Below are 23,011 nucleotides of genomic sequence, written 5' to 3'. Positions count from 1 at the left end.
TTTGCAACACATGAGCCATAAATAAAACACAGCCTGTGCCAAAACCTACATCAGCCTCTTCCACTAAAGCAACTGTTTGGGTTGTTCCATCTACACCATCTCACCCCACCTGAGATAACCCAGATATTTATTTGTTATTGGCAGCTATCTAATTTCAAACAGGGAATGGGGTTAGAAATATCTAGTACAACTACTACACATTACAAGAACAGAAGTAAAATCAAGTCTTCACAGGTTCTCTGACAGCCCATCCGTGGTGAATTAGCACAGACACATGCACAGACACACCAGCACTGAGGTCCCAAACCACCAGTGTGAGCATATCCTCATCTTGGCAGGGTACAAAAGGAGACAGGGGGTGATTGGTTTAACATTTTCATGGTTGAGAAATCTGGGCAAACCTGAAGGCATCAAGTCAGCAGCTTTTGCTAGCCCCACAAGAATTTACTACACCTTTTTAGAATATATTTGATCGTGGACAGGCATTAAGAAGCTCATAAAGATGCAACTTACTTTATAGTGCATTTTTCTTCTATTCAGTTATTTCCCTGGAAACAATAAATCAATTCCCACCATCACAGTGATGAAATACGCAATTTGTGTGTGACAATCTCACCATTTGCAGAAACAGCAGGTGGTAATAAATTAAGTTGGTGTTACACAAACAAGACACCTCCATAAGCCAACATCACACACACAGAGCTATCAATCCATCCTCCTTCAAGTCTCTATTAGAACATACAGGAATATTAATTGGAGAGGGTGGATGCACTTAAACACATGCAGTTTTTAAATGCTGAATTGACTTGGCCTGAGAACACAATCCAAAAGGATCTGGCAATTAAAACACCTTTGCACATAAGCTTCAGGAAGCAGAGTTCTTACATATTCGCAATCTGTGCTCTTAATATGCTTGAATTTATTTTAAAACAAATACTTTGTAGTAGCTAGAGAGAAAATAGAAGAAAAACCTCCTTCAGCAAGGAGTGTGTGTGCTTTAATATGGATGAAAATATCTCTGCACAAAACCTGAATGTTGCTGTGACAATACACCTTTCACACCACAAACGGGCAGCAAGTCAGAGGTACCGAGGTCAGAAGTACCTAGAAACACTTAAATCCCTACACAAACTGCACAGGAGCTAGCATTACACAAAACTGCACAAACAGATTAAAACATTAAATATTCCAAACAAAGAAAACAGTATTTCATCAGATTATTAATTTTAGGCTGAAATTGGGATCTTTGTGACTTGGGAGAGGTTCTGTCAATGCTTACTAAAGGCAAGGGGTGCCTGTCTTCAGCATCACACAATCCCCTGCCAGCAGAGAATTATGGATTAAGTTTTTTCTATTTTAGCCTCAATGTTCAACAGAAAAGTCAATGGAATTTCCAGAACATCTTCTGCACTGTCCAGAAGTCCAGAGAAGCGCAACTAAAACAATGAAGGGGCAGAGCAGGAGCCTTGTGATAGGAACCTAAAAAAAGCAGGACTCCAGACGAGAGCTTGATCAGTATTTACAAGATCCATGAAGATGAATAAACTGATATTAAAAGACTCTCTGGAAGTCTCTAATGCAGTAGAGATACTGAAGAAAGGTAAGGACAGGCTGCAGACAACAGTCATGCTCACGCAGTCTCCTGGGAGAGTCACAAGTAGGAGATGGTGTCCAAAGAGACTCAATCACTGATGGGATTTTTTTTTTTCACATTAAGAACATCCATAAAAGTTTCTGCTTCTGTTATTGAAGTTGAAATAAAAAATTATGGAATGGTTTGGGTTGGTAGGGACCTTCAAGATCATCTCATTTCAACCCCTGTCATGGGCAGGGACACCTTCCACTATCCCAGGTTGCTCCAAGCCCCATCCAGCCTGGCCTTGAACACTTCCAGTGATGGGACATCCATGACCTCTCTGGGCAACCTGTGCCAGTGCCTCACCACCTCCATAGGGAAGAATTTCTTCCTAATATCTAATCTAAACCTCCTGTCCTTCATCTTAAGGTGATTTCTTCTCATCCTGTCACTCCAGGCCCTTGTCCAAAGTCCCCCTCCAGCTCTCTTGGAGCCCCTTTAGGCACTGGAAGAGGCTCCAAGTCCTCCCTGGAGCTTCTCTTTTCCAGGCTGAACAGCCTCAACTCTCCTGGTCTGTCTCCATAGCCAAGGTGCTCCAGTCCCATGATCAACTTAGTGGCCTTCCCTGGACTCGTTCCAGGTCAAATATAGCCCTTGGGAATTCAAAAAGTTCAGATAAAGATACAGATACACAGCTTCAGCAGCTTTCTCACACATTACCTTTACCAAGTCAACAGATGCTGTGCAAGATGATGATTTCCAGGCTTGGAAAAGCCTGACATCAAGTCAGAAAACTAAAAGAAGTCAAATAACATTTTTCTTACTGAACAAATCAGAAAAATAGACAACCCTATAAAAAAGCCGATCTATGAACACATCCAAAAAGCCTACCCTGCATATTCTAATCTTTTAAAGGGTCATATAAGTATGTTAAACAAATTTAAAAAAAACTAAGAAAATTAAAGATGTCCCATCCCTCAGACCATATTTTTAAAGTTTTTTTGAAAATTTTTTCTTGCACACAGTTCAAGTTCTCATGTATAGTTTAACATCCAACTATCATTAAAGGAATTTGTCTGGTTTCTTAGATATGCCTGTGTTAGAAGCAACAAAATTGATACATGATCATTTCTGAAGAGTGTATTTGTACAGAGGTTTGAGTGAATTTTTCAAAGGTAAGTAAGTTGTCACCAGAGGCTGCTTCATCAACTTAATAATTTGTCCTTGCTGCTGCCAAAGCTGCAGAACTTGCTACCCCTTTCCTCCCTACCAAGCACTTCTTCATCCACTCTTCCCAACCATGGAGCCCTTGCTTCCCTCTGAGTCCTCCTGCTATTGCTGCTTAAATGATTTTTGTGTTGCTTTTACACATTAAGACAGAATAAATCAGTCCGGGCCTTTTTATTTCTGGTTTTGGTAGGGGTTTAGTTTTCTTGGTGTTCACAGTCTAGAACTGACATTCTAAGCCTCTGCTGCTAAACTATTAAATAACATTTTCTGATTTTCAATACCTGGTCAAGACGGAGGTGAACAGGAAGACAAAGGGGGAGACAGAGAACAGGAAGGAGACAAAGAACTACTTCAGTGCAAAGATTAAAGAAAGCAAAAAATAATTCGGTGAAAATATGAGTATTACAAATTCAAGAGTAATTTCCAACCTTCTCTTTTTCCTCTTTCTTTAAAGCCATTTATCAACTCTTAGTTGGTACTCAGACAAGTTGGACCAACTAAATGGACAGATGTGAATATAAAGACCAGGAATCTTTAACAAGGGCTGAAGTCGATGAAATCTCCGGGAACAGGATAGACAAGTAAGGCTTGTTTGCATCTGATACAAGGAAGCTGATGAGCACCTATAATTTGCACCAAAATCAACAAAATAGCTGGTCATTGACTATCCTGGCACCATCCACAGGTCTCCAGCCAGGCACTGGAATTTAAAGAGCTGACAGGAACTTTAAACAGGTAATGAGGTGCTTCTTTTCAGCCTGAGACCATTTGAATACATGAGAGAACAAGTAACTACAATGAAACGTAAAGGAAAAGGTTAATCTGAGATATGCCTGGCATAGTCAACAGCAGCACAAGCATAACTAACCTCTAATTATTTCCCATTATTTTGCAAATGTCAAAGTATGGTCTTTAAAGATGCTCAGCATTTGTCAGAAACATGATTTCATTACATTTTAATCAGCTGCAGAATATTTTACTGAGCAAGTGAGTTTCATGACAGGAATTCCAGGAGAAAAGCTCACTTAAAACGCAGTTATGTTCTTCTGTCAAAGACAACACCACTCAGAGGAAAATTTGAGACACGAAGAGTTAATACGATTTGCTCCGAAGAAATGAGCTGCAAATGATTTTCACACTCCAGAAGGAAATTAGTTTTCCCACTTTAAGAGGTGAACAGAAGAACACTTTGCTAATACAAAGAAGAGTACAGAGCAGCATACTTACGAGACTTCATGGTTTACCCTACCCCTTTAGGCAAAATAAATAAATTTAAAAAAAAAATCAAGCCCCTAAACAAATAGCCCCAAGCCACTATATTCCACTTACTGCAATGCTACACATTTAGAAAATTTTAAGAAGAGCAGATTCTGATTCACTAATGGGCAACATTAATTCCTTAATTTAAGATGTCAATTAGCAGGGACTGAAAGCATCCCTGTCCTACCCTTCTTTGTAGAAAATGTATTTCTCACAGCAACAACTCGAGCTGCACAGACTGTGACACTTGGAGCAGAAGTGAGACAGGCACAGAGAGGGTGAAGCTGTGAGAAACCCTCCAGGAACAGATCCCAGCGGTTTCTCCACTGCAGGAGCAGCAGCACAGCCCATCCCCATTTCCCCACTCATTTTCACCATCAAGGACAGAAAACTCCATTTCTTTCAGGACTTCTTCATTAGATTTGAGGTTTCTGCAGCCAGCTTGAACTGTGGAAGAGGTTTCTCAACATCAATGAATCCTCTTTTATTTATTTATTTATTTTAAACTAGACAACTCAAGATTCTTCATTGTTTTAATTAATCAAAAGAAATTCACAGCATAAAGATTTTGGAGATGTAGACAACTAATACCTAAACTAAATATAACTCTGGTTCAGTTTCTATTCACTTCTAGGGTATACAAGGTAATTTATTAAAAACATCCCTTATCCATCTTCCCTTGTGTATCACAATTCAGTCTTAGCATGTAAAAGGACAGGACTTGAAAAAAGCTAAACTACTTTCCTGGTGTGTCTGCCTTCATTATTAAGTTCTGCCACCTGCAATAGCTGATATTGAAAAACCAACCTAAAATCAGAGTTGTTGCTTTTGTAAACTGGGCAAATGTCCAGAAAAAAAAAAAGCTAAGATCTTTTTTCCTCATTTTCCAGAAGTAAGGCATAAATTTAAAACTGTATTTGTTCTTTTATTGTCTTAGAAAAGACAATATATTGTTCTACAGCATATATTAAACATACAGATTGATCTTGATGTTTTAAAAGGCATTTAGCAAAGATTTATACCAAAAGAAGGTATTTACAAAGAAATTATTTGGAACAGAATTTATCCATTCTTATTGCACATCTTGCAGGAGAGGCTTAAATTTCATGTTTGTTTGATCAATGCAACAAAATTAAGATTAAAGGGAGATAACAAATTATGCTGGGAGTACGCCTATGAACATGTTGTTTTGACAGAAAGCTCTGAACTTATAAATCAAGTTATTATAACATTTATATAATGTTCTCTTACATGCTAAACACAACAGTTCTCAGTGATAAAACAAACAGCCCCTCTGTGGTCTGAAAGAGAAAAAAACCCAAAAAGAAGTAATAATTAAAGCAAAAAAAAATAGTCCATCTAAAAATTCAGTGCCAAATTACACTGTACCACCAATGTCAAAGAAAATACAGGCCATAATTAATAAATCCACAACCTAGAAATCCAGCTTTCCTCTTCAGCAGGGCCTTAATGTCCATCCCTATGGATTTCCAGCAGACTGGAATACACAAATGTGGATTTCCAGCAGATTGGAATACACAAATGTGGATTTCCAGCAGATTGGAATACACAAATGTGTTGATGGAATGAGTGAGTTCCTGAGTGCCCATGGATGAGGAAGGAGGAAGCATTCAGCACCTGAAAGGACCCATAAAATCTGCCCAGTCACTCACAAAGGACACATTTTATGGGCAGCTTTATTGCAGTGCAGTAGGTTGTCCTTGTGAGAACAAAAGGGCACAGCTCACGTCCTACCTACTGCCTGATGTGAGAGAGACTTTTCCTAGCAGAGAAAAGAAATAAAACAGCACATTTTTATTCCCATTTACAAGGAAACTGGAGCAATGTTAATAATGTGAGTGCAGACTGGATATACGGAGCAAAGAAAAGTCATAACAAGAGAAGGAAAAATGTTCAAGGATGTTTTGGTAATAACCTGCAAAAAGTTATAGATTAACTACTGCTTTGTATGATTATTTTAGGGCTGAAGCATCACGTGTACCACAGACAGAAACGTAACTGAAATGCATGATAATTCCCACACCAGGGAAAGGGAATGACTCCCACTTCCCAAAATGTAACATTATTCCTAAAAATCACCACCTCTTGTTTATGTTCCTATCACTCAACAGGAAAATACTCACTGGACTGAGGCATCAGTGACTGATTCATAAAATAAAATTATCATTCTTAGCAGACATAAAAAACTACTTCAAGTTGATGTTTGGTGTTCTCCCTCTTGATTTTATGTTTCCAAATACTGTGCTCATACTAAACTTTCTGAATTTCCCAATACCATGCTGAGGAAAGACAAGATTTGTGGCTGCAAGTTTCATAGCTGCCTGCACTTCTCATTCTCCTGAAGATGAACAAGCCATTGCTACTACACAAGTAACTTAAGACACCTGAATGCAGAAACCCTTCACTCAGTATTTTTGACCTCTGTGTACTCATAAATACAGACTCAAGTATGATGCCATCCTACAGCCAGTTTCAAGTATGAGAATTTTTCCCCCATTTTGATGTTTTTTTTTCTTGTTCCTGAGATATTTACAGCCAAATCTTCCCACTGTGGTTTATTTTACTTTGGCTTGACTGTGATTTTAACATTAAAAAAAAACAAACTAGAGATAAATCTGGATTAAACAGAAGTGACTGCTTGCCATTGCTTTTCTCTACCGAATAAACATTAAGTGTGTTTTAACTTGCCTGGCTTTTCCTACAGAATGAAACAGGAATTGTGAACATGACCTTGCTGTGTATCCAGGAGTATCCAGGGTGTGCTTGTTCCTGGTTTCAGATAATTCTCATTTCTAGCTCGTTCCCACTCCCACCTCCAACAGTCACTGCTCCCTCCCAGAACAGACTGGATACAGAAAAAGCACAACTATTTTCCCATCAAATTTTAGGTTTGAACAATTCCAGAGTTCCAGACTGATTTCAGCATAAGCAATTAAGGAAATGGATAATTCTGAGTAGAAGACTTTCTGAAGGAGAGTTTATCACAGAAATTATCTGCTAGTCACAGTGACAGCAAATGCTCCTGTTCCTACTGCAACACCTTGGTTTTCATCAGTGTGGGACCCTGTACTTAAACTGCACAAATATATCACAGCCAGAGCTGGGAAGGGAAGTGAGTTGTGGCAGATATAAGCATTATTCCAAATGCATTTATACTGCACCTCTAGACTGACAAAAGATATTTAAATTATATTTAGATGTGCACATGTGGTACTTCAACACTACTGGTCAATGCCGGTCACACAGCTTGTTCCAGGAAAACAAAATTAATGCAGCCAAAACCAGCAAAAAGTTTTCACTACCACATAAAACCAGAACCTGTACAAACACCAAAATGATTCTGGAATGAAGAAAAGTAATGGATATTTTCCTGCCAAAGAATTGATGATGCCTTCGTTGATGATGGCACTTCAGCGCCTTCCTGATGATGCATTCATATATTCAGTTTATATATCCTGTATCTATGAAACAGTATATATAGTATATAATATAGTTTATATTTTATACTATATACTCTATGAAATACTATATGTATGTATTTAAAACATATATAAAAGTAAAAGATTAAAGGGGCAAATCTTTCATTTCAAGAACAGAACAGGAAGAAGGAAGAAATTCTCTAGTGTGAGGGTGGTGAGGCCCTGGCACAGGATGCCCAGAGAAGCTGTGGCTGTCCCATCCCTGGAATTGCCCAAGGCCAGGTTGGACAGGGCTTGGAGCAACCTGGAATAGTGGAAGGTGCCCCTGCCCATGGCTGGGGGGGTTGGAGTGAAATGATCTTGGAGATTCCTCCCAACCCAAACCATTCTGGGATTCTATGGCATCCTCCCGACTCTGTGTAAGAAAACTCCAGGCATTAAGTACTCACAATTATAACCAGAACAAAACCCCTTAATTTTATGTTCAGAAACACATGCAGAAAAGCCCAAATTCTGCTAAACCTGGTTAGTTGATAAAACATTAACTTACTGACCTGACAGGCACCACCCCTACCTGCCCATCCCACTTCTGTGCCAGAGGACACTGATTTGAATAGCTGAGGGTGCAAATCTTAATTTCTTTGCTGCTCTTGTGATAAATATGGCACAGGAACCAGCCGTGAACTGGGAACAGATACACAGCTCCCTGTCACCTGAGCAGTGCCTGTTCCCTCTGGGAAGGGGCTGGGATGGATATCTGCAGCACACACATGCTCCTATTTGACAGGTTAAGCTATATACAACCATAAATCAGAGACCTTTTAATACTGCCAGGATGAGTGAAGACTGCTGCAATCAAACACCTGAATGGACAAAAAGCTGCTGTTCAAGTACCTGGCAATGCAATTTGTTGCATGGGAATCATTTGTTACAATCAAATAGAAAAGGTTGCTGTACTCCAAAGTATCTTTGTTGCAATTCTTCAGATTATCTTGACCAATCATCCTGATACAGCCGAGACAAAACTCCCTTTGAGCTAAACCCACTGAGATTTCAGGAACATGATTCCTCCTATCTCCCCATACCAGCAAGAACAGAACATTGCAGTGCTGCAAACATATTAGCAGAAAGGTTGTGAGAAGAGTTTAAATCCTATTGCCCCTTATCTTCCAAAATCAGCTAAGAAGCTGCAGAACACACCCAGTTCCTTCCCACTCTCCTTCCCAGAAATAAAGATGTAAGAGGACCACAGAACATTACTCACCCTGCGATCACTTATGATGAAAATGTTCCCTGCTTCAATGACCTTTATATGGATGTTAAAGGAGAAAACTAAAACGGTATGGGAATCCATTACCAAATACTGGCAATTAAGTGATTAATTTTGCTTCATCAAGAGTTATTGCTCAAGTGAGGAAAGTGGTTTTACCTTTAGCTCTACAGCACACCCAACTTCAGTAAAAAGTTCAGCTCTCAGTCTCAAAATGCCACACTTCAGTTCATTACACTCATCTCCTGCTGAAGTGACCCTGCTCAGGACATCACTGAAGTGCTCAGTTGCTGTAGCTGCTGTCCCCACACTGCTTTTACTCCTTATTTATTCAAGATGAGGAGACACAGGCCATGGAAAAAGCTGTTTCTCCTTAGACATTCACTTGGTAAAACAAGGGACAATACTTCATTTGCAGATCCAATTTAAATAGAAAGCACAAACCCCTAGTGCTTGCTGTTGTGGATCTGAAATCATTGGCAGGAGAAATACTACTTCAGAAAGCAGTGACAGTGCTTGGGGAAAGGATTAAGCAATCTCCCTTCTGGCAAAGTAACAAACCTCGGTTATCAAATAAATAAATGAAAAAAGGGGGTTTGTTTACAGGTTATTTTCAATGAAATGACTCAGGAGGGATTGAATACACACAGAAATGCTTTTCTTAATATCTATGTGAGGACAATCCTACCCTTTTTCTGTATGCCAATAAATACAGAATCACCCAAATCTGGGCAGCCACCAGTTACCTCCACACCTCAGCAACCCCAGCCCTTGACAACCCATCAGGGAAAACTGGCATTGGCAGTCCTCAACATGGATTCAACAGGAGATACTGCAATGATCTCATTGCTTTTGCAGGATGATGAAATCTTTATGAATGATACAATATTTTTTTAACTCCTCTAATCAAATAATTTATGATGTCCTGTACTTAAGCTTCTTTTAATGTAATATTTACGAAGATATTTCCTTATGTCTGGCTTTTGTCTGTTGTGCTGGGTTACAGAATTGAGCAGCTTGTACAGGCTTCCCTGCTGTATTGTTATAGTGTATATTAATCTATAATGTCTCCAGTTTTTAATAACTCCACGAACAAACACACATCAGGTCACGAATTTAGGAATACTAGTGAGGGTTTTTTAAGAGAAAATTAATGAAAAGTAAATACTCTTTGCTGGCACATCAAGATTTTTTACAAGACATGAATTTGCAACTATTCTATTTCAGCAACACTACAGCAAGTGAAGGACTGAAACAACCTAATACATTTCTTCCAAATATAACATCAGCCACAAAAACTAATTTCAGTACCATAGTCCTACCAATAAAAGCTTCCAAAAGAGACATTGCTCAATGAATTGCATTTGCTAAAAACACAAAAACAGGTAAAAGATCATCCTTGGTATCTGATGTTGAAATACTGCAACTGTTGCCAGGCTAAGCAAATTATGCACATGCCTGTAGATGTATTTTACATACCGAAAATGAATATACACAGACACACAATGAGACTTGAGATAAAGAAATTTCAAATATAAACTGAATAAGAAAGTGATTAGGGCCATAAACTCCTGGTTAACTTTTCTGCTTAATGCATCACTTTCAACAATAAAACATTCACTTGGGTGCCAACTTCCACACTTTGCTCTTAGGCCTGTTTTCTAATGCTTCTTTAAAAGGATATTTGAAACATTTTGTTTTCCTTACTGAAGTTTTAGGGTTTTTCTAGGCAGCTCAGAATTTAATTCCAAGCTGGTTCACTGGCCCATTACCAGGTGCTACAATTGATAAGATCACACATCTCCATTACCCAGGGAATGCCAAATGCTCCCCCAGCCCTTAAAACAATCACTTTCCTTTCTTGGAAAAATATCTCAAGCTCCATCTTCCATTCCAGTCGTCTTTGAATATGGAACAATCACTCCAGTGGGAATGCAGCAGACTCCCGGAGCTGCATAGTTCCTGTATTTTTAAGAATACTGAGCTACCACACGCTGTGATGTTACACTGAAGGGGAGAACCCCCCTTGCTTTTCCAGATTATTTTCCACCTTTAAATATATACAGGAATATCAGGAATATGATACTCTAGGCAATCCAGCCTAGTGGAAGTTGTGGGACTAGACAGAAGATCTTTAAGGTCCCTTCCAGCCCAAACCATTCTGTGATTCTATGAACTTTTTTTCAACTGCCTTTGAAAATTAGTAGTTTGATGAGATTAATTTTATTTTTCTTCTTTCTACAGAAATCTCCAAAATAATCCCAGAATTGAAGAGATGCTTTTCATGGTTTGCAAGTCTCACAGCTCAAGAAGCTACTGAGTTATTATTAAGTTTAACAAAAGTTTAGCCCAGATTACCACTCCCAAGGAAATGGCCAATGTAGTACATGTAGTTATGACAGTCAATAACAGACTGTCAAATTATAGACCAGACTTTTCCTAGTTGTAATGCCCTCAGACACCAAGGAAAAAGCACCTAATGTCACTCCTAAACTACACCTATAGATCAATGAAAAAATGTAAGAGCAGGGACTTCTCTCCAGTCACTTCAAATGAAGCTCAGCGAGAAGATGCAGCAGAAGACTCCTACAAACAGAATGGCTTTTTTCCTTTCTGATACACAAGAACAATTATATTTCCAGGTTACATATATAATGTCTGCATCAAAGAAGGAGCAAATCTTGCTTTAGAGATTATTTACTTGCCTACAACCTTCATAGTATCAGCAATTTCCCTTACTCCATTTTCTATGACTGTGTCCCTCTCAGTAATCACCTATCACCTAAAAACCTAAGGGCCTGTTGGATTGAAAGTTATCACTCTTAGCAAAACAGCAGAAATATGTGATATGGAAAGGAAGGAGAAACAGCTCTGAACTCTTCTCTTATGCATCCAACTCTCCTGCTTATATTCAACACATGACCAGCAGGTCCCATCTAAACACATCCTTGACTCAGCAAGGCTCACCAGAAAATAAACCCACAACATTTAATTTGGGACTGCTTCTCTCTTTAAAAAAAGATTGCAGCATTTGTGATATGGCAAAACTCTTTCCCAGTGGATTAAATACATGTCACAACAGAGATAGGTTTAAATTTTTAGTATTCATTTTAATCAGGACAAGGTTTTTGACTGAATTTGGCTTAATTATTTTAAGCCAGTAGAGACTTTCCCTGTTAGTTTGAAGGGCTGAGTTCAAGGACTGTGCTCACTCCTCACTAACAACTCACATGGTACACGCTGAACTACATCGATTAATTGTTCAGAAATGACTAAACAAAGCTCTTCTGGAAGATATTCAAGAAACTTCCTCCTCCTTGGAGTGGGTAATTCACAGACCTATAACAGAGCTGCCCAACTACCCTTGGCTGTCATGTTTACACTGCTTTCACTTAGTTATTGTGAAAGTTAAAATGGCAGGAATTCACAGGAAACACAAGGAAAAAATTCACCAGCAAGAGCATCTAAGTCAAAGTGCAATACATTATACTCTTAATGATCTTAACAAAGTTCAGAGATGTTAGTGAAAAGTCATTAATGATCCAATGACAACTTTCTAGTCTGCTGTTACAGGCAGAAAGGAAACATCCCTGTATGTTACAAGTTTCAGCACTTAGCTGGAAAAGGAGCAGTGATTGATCAGGGATCACGACACTCACTTCAGCATCCCCTGGAGTTGTAACTGAGCTTCGGGATGGTTATTCCACAAGACCTGACATTTGAAGTTTCAAATTACTTAATGAGAGGGAAGAAGCAGCCAAAAAGTCTTACTCCTATACTGACTACAGTAATACAGACTTACTGAGAAGAATTATGCCAGCAACAAAATACACACTTCATGCACCCATTAGAATACCCTCAAATCTGGAATGTGCAGATCCAGTCTAAATTATTCAATCCAATAAGACTACTTAGATTAGATTTAGATGTGAAGAGGAAGCAAAAAAGCAACAACACAGATTTACACAAAAACTTTCTAAAGCAAGCAAATACCTTATTCTCTGTTGCAGTTCTACAGATAGAGCCACAGAATTGGCTGCAATTAGGTCATCCCACGCTATCGCTAAGAAGATTTGACGATTTCAGATTTAAGAATGCTAAAAAAAAGTGGAAGCTCTGTATGAACACAGACTCACTGAAACACTTCAAAGCCTTTTCAAAGAACAAACATTTGCTGAGATCACACCTGGTACAATGAAAGCTTAATCTGTCCCGTTCAAAAGAGAACAGAGCACTTAGAAAAAAGTTATGGATAATAAAGTATACACATCAAGATCACATTTTAAGACATTATAAAATACTTAAAACTTTTATCAGTTTTTTCTACGGGTAACCTGAAGCTTTAACATAAAAACCAAAGAGCCAGAATAAAGAGAACAGAACTAAATGGTTCTCTCATTAATATATTACCTTTCTTGGACTGCAGATATCTCACAGCCCTTATCAAAGTAGGCCAGATCCGTCTCATTTCCCTAAGGTTAAGCCGGTGAACAGTACACAGAGTAATCATCGACTAAGGCATGGCCACCGTTCAATGACAAATATAGCTCAAGCTGTTTCTCATCTGTCCTATTTTTTTGGGAGGCTGAGATGAAGCTTTTTCTAGAAATCATCACAACTGGCAGCTGTGAAAGATCCTGGTGCCTTTGTCCTCCGATGCAACTCCTGGTGTCCCCTTTCTCCCCACAACAGGAATAACAAGAGATTACAGGGTTGCTCTCCAGATTTTGGGGCAGAGGGGATGGACAAGCAATCTTCCCTGAAGTTATGCTCTGAGAACACAGGCGACCAGAGGAAGAGGTGGGAGCATTTTGAATTCATTTTAATTGCTGGAATGGGTGGGGGTAATCAATAGCTTTTACCATGGCCCAAGGCAGCCATCCCCAGCCCTGCTGGGGGCTTCCTCTGGGACAGGAGTAGGGGAGAGAAATTGATACTTTAATATTAATCAGCCTGAACAGCAGATGGCAAAAACTCTTCTTTTGCTTTCAGAAGATTCTACTTCTTAAGTACTTTTAAAAGTTACTTTCTGGGCAGTACTTTCATCCTGACCCTTGCAACAGTCCAAGGAGATGAATCCCAATGTCATCTAATAGTTTTGTTATACAATTTATGACAGGCAGATCTGGCATTGTTGTTACCCCTTCACGGTAAACAAGTTTTCCTAAAAGCAAAGGACACTCTGTTTTAGCTTTGTTTCCCACTACGTTACTCATTGTTTACTAACTATTATTCCCCAGTGAGCTGACAGGTTCTGCACTTCATGAAACCAGGGTGTGGTGTTCCAACTTCTCCCATTTCTAAGTAGCTTCTACTCTATGTGCTACTGTGATATGTCAATGTGTGGCAAAGACTAATGTAACCTGAATATTTCTGAAAGGTGCAGAAAGCAGGCAAGACAAAGTCAGTGTTAAATACTTCTTCGTGTGTCCTCCTAATCACTAGACAATAAAAATTGTGAGTAAATATAATGTTGTTTTTTTTCAAGACAACTAATCAGCAGCTATGCCTATCAAATCCTTGGTTCAGATACATTTGCCCTGAACTTCTGAAGTAACTGGCTGTCCGTGATCCAAGATTACGGTGACGCAATACTTCACTGCCAGCTTCTCTTCCAAAAAAGAAAGTACATTGAAATGAAAGCAAGCACGAGGAAAGTTATGCTTACAACCAACAACACTCAACTTCTTACAGTTGTTTTCCATCTAAGGAAGATTTGATTCTTTGGCTACTAACAGAATTTCGACCTTAATCCCTGTACACTCACATCCACAACTTTAATACACAACTAACATCCAGATGATAATGTGATAAATATTAATGTCTTGGGGTGCAAATTAAGATTATCACGTGAATGACTTTCCCATGTCCATCTAACTATTGTTAAGCCTCAATTTCAAGTCCAACCCTCTCATTGTAATAAATTCATGCTCTGTGGCTACTTATTGTCTCACTTTAGAGGTGGATGATTGGGGTGGCAGATTCCGAGACATCAAGTAAAAAGATGTGAGTCTTCCACTGTAAACGCTCCCTATGATCAAGATCAGACACTTTAAAACTACTTCTTCTAAAAGGTCAGTGAAAGCAGAATCACCCTTGCAGTGCCTTCAAAATAAAAAGATCACAAACAAAGCCGTCAGATCCTCACATCAGTGCAAGTACAAACCAAACAGCTCAAGCGCTCTTTTCATTTCAAATCATTCTTAAAGGCGGAGAGAGAGAAAAAAATAATCCCGAAGCATCCCAGCTGTCAGGTGAAGCAGCTCCTGCGGAGGGGCAGCTCCGCACTGCAAGCGCATGACCAGAATATTTGATTTTCTAGCTTGGCATTGATAGGAAAAAACCCCACAGAACCACAGGTGGTAAAACGTTAAATTAAGAGGGAGATGGAAATACATATATACATATATATATATATACACACACACATACACACATATAAATAAAAGGTGGGAGTACCTTTAGCCCAGCACATGGGGAATGGGCTGCAGCCGCTTTTCTCCATGCAGCCCGCACCTGCCCGCCTCGGGGGCTGCTGCCCGGCCACCTCCAGCAGCCACATACACAGAGCGTGCTCGATGCCGGCCAGCTCCGGCACACAATGTCCCGATTCAGCGCTCCGGGCTCTGGCGGGGGGAGGCTGGAGCCGCCTGGACGTGCCGGATCCCGGGCAGAGGAGGGAGCCCCGGCCCTCCCCGGGGCGGTGCGGCTTCACCTGGCTGCGGGGGGAGCGCGGTCCCCCGGGCCGCCCGGGGCTCCAGCGCGCTCCGCAGCGGGGAAGCCGCGCCGCTGCCTCATCTCCCCCCGCCCCGGAGCATCATCCACCTCCTCGTCCTCGTCCTCCTCCTCCCCGGGAGCGGTGCCGAGGCGGAGTGAGCCCTGCGGAGGAGGGCGGGCAGGGGCGGGAGGCGATTACCCGGCTCCCATTAATATGCTAATCCCCGTCTGCTGCCCGCGCCCGGCAGTCTCCGGTTCACCCTCTGCGCAAAGACAGCGCTGCAATCGCCGCCCGGCCCGGCTGCGGAGCGGCCCCGCTTCGCCGCCGCTGATGTTCCTGTTCCCGGCTGCCCGCACCGCCCCTTCCCCTGCCGCACCCGCGTTTTCCCATCGCTTTTCCACATTTGCTGTGTCCGCTTATCGACACAAGCACCAGGTATCCTAAAAGCGCTAAGCTTCCCTCTAAACGCACGGGAACTTCCCTACAAAAGCTGGAGAACTTCCCCGAACTTCAGCAGCAATTGAGGTCACTTTCCATCAGCACTTGCCTCAGTCCCCGAGATTAGGGAAGGACGAACCCTGGCAGTGCTGCTGTGCCCTAAAGAATGAATATCGCAGCCCACGCCAGTCCTTGCTCAGTGCCAGCCCCCTCAGCAGGAGGCAAAGCTCACCTCAAACATTCACCCCAGATGGTGAACGGCCTTTGTTTCTTCTTAACTTCGCAGCACTTAACATCAAAACTGCTTACAAACAGTTTTCTTTTAAATTGGCGAGTATAAACACTGCAAAAGCCACTATGTTTATAATAATCACACATCCAGGCAGAATGTGTATGTGAATATAAAGCAAATATCCGTTTTACTCACAGCAAAGTGTTTCACAAAAATTATAAATAACTGATTCAGCTGGAACACGTATTAAAATCAACAGGAAAAAGACTCACACTTATCATTAAAGCTCTTTATATATTCCACGGTAATCTCTTCTCACTCCCAGCCCTCAGCAGTAAGGCGTAAGGCTTATCCAAGACTAGAACCAAAAGGGAATTAATCTAAAGCCAGCAGCCTTCAACTTAACCTATCTGCCTACTTGTAGCAGCATGCACTTGTCTACAGCATATGTTTAATTACCATTCTTTACTGCCATCTCATTTCTCAATATACTGACTGGCCTTGCAGAATTAGTGGTGTATGTCAAAATTCTTGATAAAAAGAAAAAAATAAGAAAGGAAGCAGCAACTGCATTTCAGTATTGTCTGCTTCTCTATTTAAACGAAAAAAAAATATTCACTGGAAAAAAAAAAAGAGAGAGGGAGAGATTAGGCCACAACCAGGCCCATCAGATGTTCTGCATCACTGCTCAGGCACAAAGCTCTTTCTGGGGCTGAAGAAAGCCAAAGGGAACTGAAGACATGCCTGGGTGCCTTCCTCCCCCCACCACAAAGTTTTCCAAGCCCCTCAGTGCTACTCAGACAGACAAATGCTTCTAGCGACAAGGTCGCTTGTATTTACCTTCAATAATAAAACAAAACATGCTACAGTAATATTTAAACCCCAATTATTGTAGTTGTGTGGGTACAGAGGGGACACAAAGAGGCTCAATGCCTCTCTGGTTCACGCTGCAGCTGGCAGGGCATGGAAGCTTTTACACATCCAGCTCTGCCATGGGCTCCCTCCGTGACCTTGAGCAAGAGACTTGTTTCCTTAGAAAAAGGAAAACTCCAGATACTCCTTCATTTTCCTTAAGTTGGTTTGATCTGTGCTCTAGGGTGTAAAATATATTTTAAAAAATCTGTTTCTTCCATAAAAAGAAAATGTTTTCCAGAAAAGCAGATAAAAATATATCAAGAAGTAAAAAGGGGAAGGTCTAAATTAAATTTTATTCATGAAAACAAAACCCTATAAATATCAACTGGTAAGTGCATTGCCAAGGAGACTTTTAATAAACAGAATGTGTGGACTCTCTATTCTTTACACTTTTAACAGATGAGGTTAATACAGATTATCAATCCAAGTGTCAAGAGATACTGCCTGCTCATAAAACACCTGTATTATATTCATTCTTCTCAAGGACATACCTTCTTGTTTTTGTATTACACTACAAAATGAAAATAAAATCTAAGTGCTTCATAGCATGAGAATTTTTTGAATTCAGTTTTATAAGCTAGCCAACATTTTACACTCTATGTATTTTTCCACTTAAAGCAAGTGTTTCTGTGATGCTTTTTAAAAATTACTTAATATTTATTTGTCATTGTAAGAAGTACACAGTAGACATATGCTCGTTCTCTTCTTTCAAGTAACATGATCATCTTTTTCTGCACAAAAAAAAAAAAAAGGCCAAAAGCATAAAAATTATGTTCTGAAGATATTAATAAACCCCAAAATTCCAAGTTGCAGCAAGGGAGGCAGGCAAGGATAGAGCAGCAGACATGGCACAAAGTAAAAAAATAAACTTGCGAAGTTAAATACATCTCCAATATACTTAATATTGAGTATTTACAACATTTTATAAATACTGCTCATCAAGTAGGTATCTGAGTAGCATTTATGTAAAGTGATCTGTTTCAAGTAATGCCAATCAGATTATAGCATCTACTGAGGTAAGAAACATCTGTCAGATATTAGGGCTGTGGAACAGGAGTGTTGGTTCTTGTTGTGCAAGACGCATTTGCTGACTCACACTGATAGTATCTGCATAGTAGACTCTGTGTAAGTGATGACGGTAACAGCTGTGAAAGAAAAACCTAAAAAAAATTATTACAAAAAAAAGAATTCGTAACATTTTACTAAGAACATGTAGAAGCACTGGCCATTTTCTTGAAGCACACATTCTAACCAGAAAAAAAGCTCATACTACACCAATAACAACAGACAGGCCAAGGTTGGCTAAGAAATGGCATTTTGCCCCAAGGAAATTCAAGTTAAGACTTTTTTGCTGTGACTGTGATTTTGGTTGCTCAATTTCAGCCTGCTTTTAAAGACTACTGATTATCAGCATCAGATTTGGGAAAGCAAGAGGGGAGGAAAAAAGTCAGAAGCATTTTTTAAATTTTATCAAGGTATTTCGTTTTTTTAATTTTCCTCACGGTGCTGAGCCTGTCTCCTATTGATGTCACCTTCAAAAACCACACAGCTTTGGGGAACAAAGGGTTAAACAATAGGGGTTTGGGCTTTAAAATTGTGAGCCATATAAAAGGTTGCTTAATTTTTTTCCACTCACACTTATCCAAACAAAAATAAAGATGTAAAAGGCCAATCAGACAAACTGGCAAACCTTGAGTTTCTCCACAGTTCTGCCCAGAACCGGAGCTCCTGGAGTGTCTCAGAAATCTCATCAGCACAGAACTGACCAAGTTTCTCCCACAGTAAATGGCTCATTAAGAATTCTCTGCTATTCAACTTATTTCACATCAGTTAATATCTCTACTCATCAAATTTGGATCAAACTGGCTGGCAAGTTGGAGCATTGTTAGAAAGGGGACCAGGACACAACCAAACAGAGAATACTTGTCCAAGTATTGTCCTGAGAAACCAAACTGAACTCAGGATTTAGAAACTGTGAAAAAAACACACAGATACCAGTACCACAGCAGTGTGGGGGAGCAGAACAGAAATTTGCTTTTCAGTTCATCTTCTGCAACACCTCAGCCACCATACCTTTTCTCCCTTGGTGGAAAGATCTGCTCCAAGGGAGAAAAGAGCAGCCCCTTCATTTTTTATAACAAAAATGAAGAGCTACAGCCAGAGCACAGCAATGACATCAGCATTAGGGCTGGAGGAGCTCTGGAGACAGGAAGACAGAAGACTCTCTAGTGGGGAATGTTCAGGCTGGAGAAGGCTCCAGGAAGACCTCAGAGCCTCTTCCAGGGCTTGGAAAGGGACTTTTGACAAGGGCACATGGTGATAGGACAAGGAGGAATGGCTTTGAACCGAAAGAATATGTGTTTAAACTAAGAATTAGGAAAATATTCTTCACTGTGAAGATGGTGAGAAATTGTGGATACCCATCCCTGTAAATGTTCAAGGCCAGGCTGGATGGAGCTTTGAGCAGCCTGGTCTGATATAAAGTAACTCTGTTCCTAACAGGGCAGTGGGAATTAGATGATCTTGAAGGTCCCTTCCAACCTAAACCATTCTATGATAATGATGGGGATGCTTATTATTATTTTGCACTCAGTAATTCCTAGTCCTAGTCATGGTCTACTGTTTATCACTTTAGTAATTACTAGAAGCTGAAGAACAAAGGCATTGTTTTGAAGGAGATCTGCATATTCATGCAGGAGATGGAAGAAGAGTTCATTGCATTCATCTTGCTGATGGAGAAAGTTTTCAAAGTTTACCCTTAGAAAAAGTGCAGGATTTTTTTGGTAAAGCAAAAATGCTTTCTACTGTGACAACTGCAGCCTGTAAACTGAGAGTGCCTGATGAATGTTCTAAAAATTAAAACATGTTTATTGATCAAATGACAATCTTCCGCATCCAAATTAATTTGCTTCTTCATGTTAGTATCCAGAATTCCCCAAACAGACACTCTGTCCAGACACTCTTAACTGCAGTGTAACCTTCTTTCATCTTCATTCCCTCAAGTTAGTTCTTAGTGTGAGATTTTTCTAAATATTCTAATTATTCTTTGAATGTATACATTATTTAAGAGTGGAAAATATTATCTACTCTAACTTTCCTCTTAGCCAAAGTCAAACAAAAATCATCTTTGTTCAAAGAAACTACTGAAAAATAGTGCATTATAATTAATTCAAAACAACAACTCCTGACCTCTAACTTACTCTAAACTCAGGTTTGCTAAGACTGTTTTGGAAATCTATCTTGGATTATCTGGATTCTGCTCCACCCACACCTTCTCTAGCTCAGCCTCCTCCTGAACACCCCCTGCCAAAGGGCCCAGAGGAGAACAGGGTGATGGTGTCTGGAGACTGAGAAGCTCCATCATCATCATCATCATCATGCCACCAGAGATGGTCTTTCTTATTTAACTATGAGCATCCTGACAGGCAGAACTGAAAGAAAAATTGTATTTTACCTAAAGTGTCAAAATCCTAGCCCAGTTTTTCAGCAGAAATGATTCAGCACAAGTGAGAAGCAGCATCACCTCTGTGAATTCATTTTCAACCTTGCAATATGAGCAAACTCTTAATTCCATGCTCCAGACTACATTAGCCATTTTTCTCCTGAAGAAGAAAGATAGAGAGCACTTACATAAACTCATTCTAGAATATAAACTGCTGAGGATCTCTGCTTAGGACAGTCTGCTGGCAAAAAGTCAGTCCAATACTGAATTTATTGTTAGATTTCCCCACTTGATGGACTTAATAGTAGGACAATCTTGGGTATTCCCAAAAAGTACAGTATTTTAATAAAACACTTTGTCACCTTCTGAACCATTATCACCTGTTTACCCTTATGGTCATTTGAGCTACATTTTAAAATAGTAGTAGACGGAATTCACTGGTTTTGTTTTGAAATCCTAATTTATTGGTAGTAGTGAGGTGGGGAAAACAGATCAGGGTGTTGGGAGAGAGCAGGAGGAATGCAGTGATAATGAGGTTTCCCATACCTCCCCTTCCCAAGAGTTCCTGTGATGCTGTGCAGCAGAGCAGGCAGCAATGCTGCCTCCCAGCCTTTGCTGTTAAGACAACAGATGTTAAAAGGGCAACTAAGTTAATTTTATTTTTATTATTCCATAAATAAGGACTAGCCATTTTTTAAACCCATATGGGTTGTATTAGTTTTCAGGCATGAAAGTTGTAGCAGATTTCCTTGTGGGTGGACTAAGCTGCTCATCTTCTCCCACTTCCTTCCATTTACTTTTTGAAGGCTTTACTGAAGAGAAGGATAAAGTCAAGGCTATGAAAGCTGAAAAAGGTTTAAAATTACTCCTTAGGACACTGAGTCAAAAATCTGTTTCTTCTTGTTCTAGGCCATTTACAATAAAATCCACCCAACAAAACCATTTCTATCCTCTAAACATCTTTGAGAAGTTCATTCATTATTCCATTGCTTAAAGCTAAAATCTGCTTCATGCAGACCTGGAGAGAAGAGGTGAAAAAAAGAGAAAAAGTGAATCCTACACATGCCATTCCTTATTTATATATATACAAATCTGATCATTTTGGTCTGTGACAGATTCACTGTGCTTTTCAATTTGCATTGCAGATCTTCAGCCTCTGACGTGGGGTGACTGAAGGAGCGAGACAAAGCAATCCAAACAGTCACCAGAACTTTTCTTGACCTTATAAAACTTTCCTTTTTTATGGCAAGAACCTTCCATTTAAGAGGTAAATATAGTAGAAGGTATCTGAAGGGGAAGGACCCCAACTCTTTGATGCTGTTTAAAGGAATTGCTTTCTGTGAGGATTATTTTGTTCAGTGGAGGGGATCCATGAGTGGGTCAGTTGACCTTACAGATGTTTCTTAAAATCCACCTTTATCAATTCAAGGGTAACCCAGAAATAATTAGCCACATCTTCTAAGGGGGATATAGGAAAATCAAGTTGCTTATGGGTCAGCAAATCTCTTCAGTGTCTCGTTGTATCTGGGCTGCTTTCTCTCTCATCTAAGAACCAATTAAACAAAAGAAAGTAAAGAAGCTGTGCAGCCACGTAGGGCCCAGTTATTTACCAGAAATTGTGTCACCTGAAAGTGTCTTCCTTGTCCTGCTTCTCCTCCAGATGCCAAATACAAAGTTAAAATAACAGCTCATCAAAACAGTTTTAGTTGCAAACATCTTTTTAGAAAAAAGTTGAATCTGACTCCCAGTGTTACATAAACCACAGATACAACATCAGCAACTCCTCAGACTCCCAGGATATTAAATGCAATTACAAACTGAATAAAGCAGTAATCCATGACCTCAAAATAATGCAGTATTATTCCATTTATATATGAAAACACACTGGTGGAACAGTTCATATCATATTTCTTAGTGAAGGATGAGCATAGCATAAATCCCTTATGTATAAACAAACTCTTATAGGCTAAAACAAAGAGCTATTTAAGTTTAAAATTCCAGAGTCACAGAATAAATCAACAAGCCAGTGCTGATACCCTTCAAGTCTAAGAAAGCAGAAAATTAAAAATTAATTATTAATTTTTACAGAACATCTTTTTAAAGTTTTATAACACAAGCACTAAGGCTGCTCTATTACCAAGCAAATTCAGTGCCTGAGCTATCAAGCAAAGAAAAGCATATTTTTAAAAATAAGAAAATATTGTTAAATAGGCACAAATGTCCCTTTCCCTCTGTAATTAGCAAAATTTGGATTGAAAAATTCCAAAAAATAATTTGATGCTTTGTTTAGGAGAACCTCTATTAGAGGCCAGGTGCAGCTCAGCCTCTAAGACATAGAAAATTCAATTCCTATTCACTTTAATCAACACCTCTTCCTATTTTGTACCAAGAAGGGAAATTCACTTTTCAGGAGCTTTCAGCTAAATCGGTGCTTCATGAGACCAGCAATAAACTTCCAAGGAGCAGCTCCTCAGGCAGTCAGTTTATGCT

General features: G+C 39.7%; 1 protein-coding gene across 3 annotated transcripts in view; it reads right to left on the bottom strand.

Moving 5' to 3' along the window:
• The window catches only part of PTK2 (protein tyrosine kinase 2), a 188,532-nt gene that overhangs the window by 115,622 nt on the left and 49,899 nt on the right, over window positions 1–23,011 (bottom strand). For 2 of the 3 annotated variants that reach the window (XM_063407051.1, XM_063407126.1), the window contains exon 1: window positions 15,236–15,575. The exons of the other annotated variant lie outside the window; for it this stretch is intronic. In XM_063407051.1, coding sequence (XP_063263121.1) covers window positions 15,236–15,338 — 103 coding nt within the window. In that variant the 5' untranslated portion in view covers window positions 15,339–15,575. Of the gene's footprint in view, window positions 1–15,235; window positions 15,576–23,011 lie in introns of those variants that run through there. 3 annotated transcript variants of the gene reach the window in all.

Source organism: Prinia subflava, chromosome 1, assembly GCF_021018805.1.
Source record: "Prinia subflava isolate CZ2003 ecotype Zambia chromosome 1, Cam_Psub_1.2, whole genome shotgun sequence".
Classification (NCBI taxonomy): Eukaryota; Metazoa; Chordata; class Aves; order Passeriformes; family Cisticolidae; genus Prinia; species Prinia subflava.
Note: the sequence above shows the minus strand (reverse complement) of the source record. Positions and strands in the feature narration are given on the sequence as shown.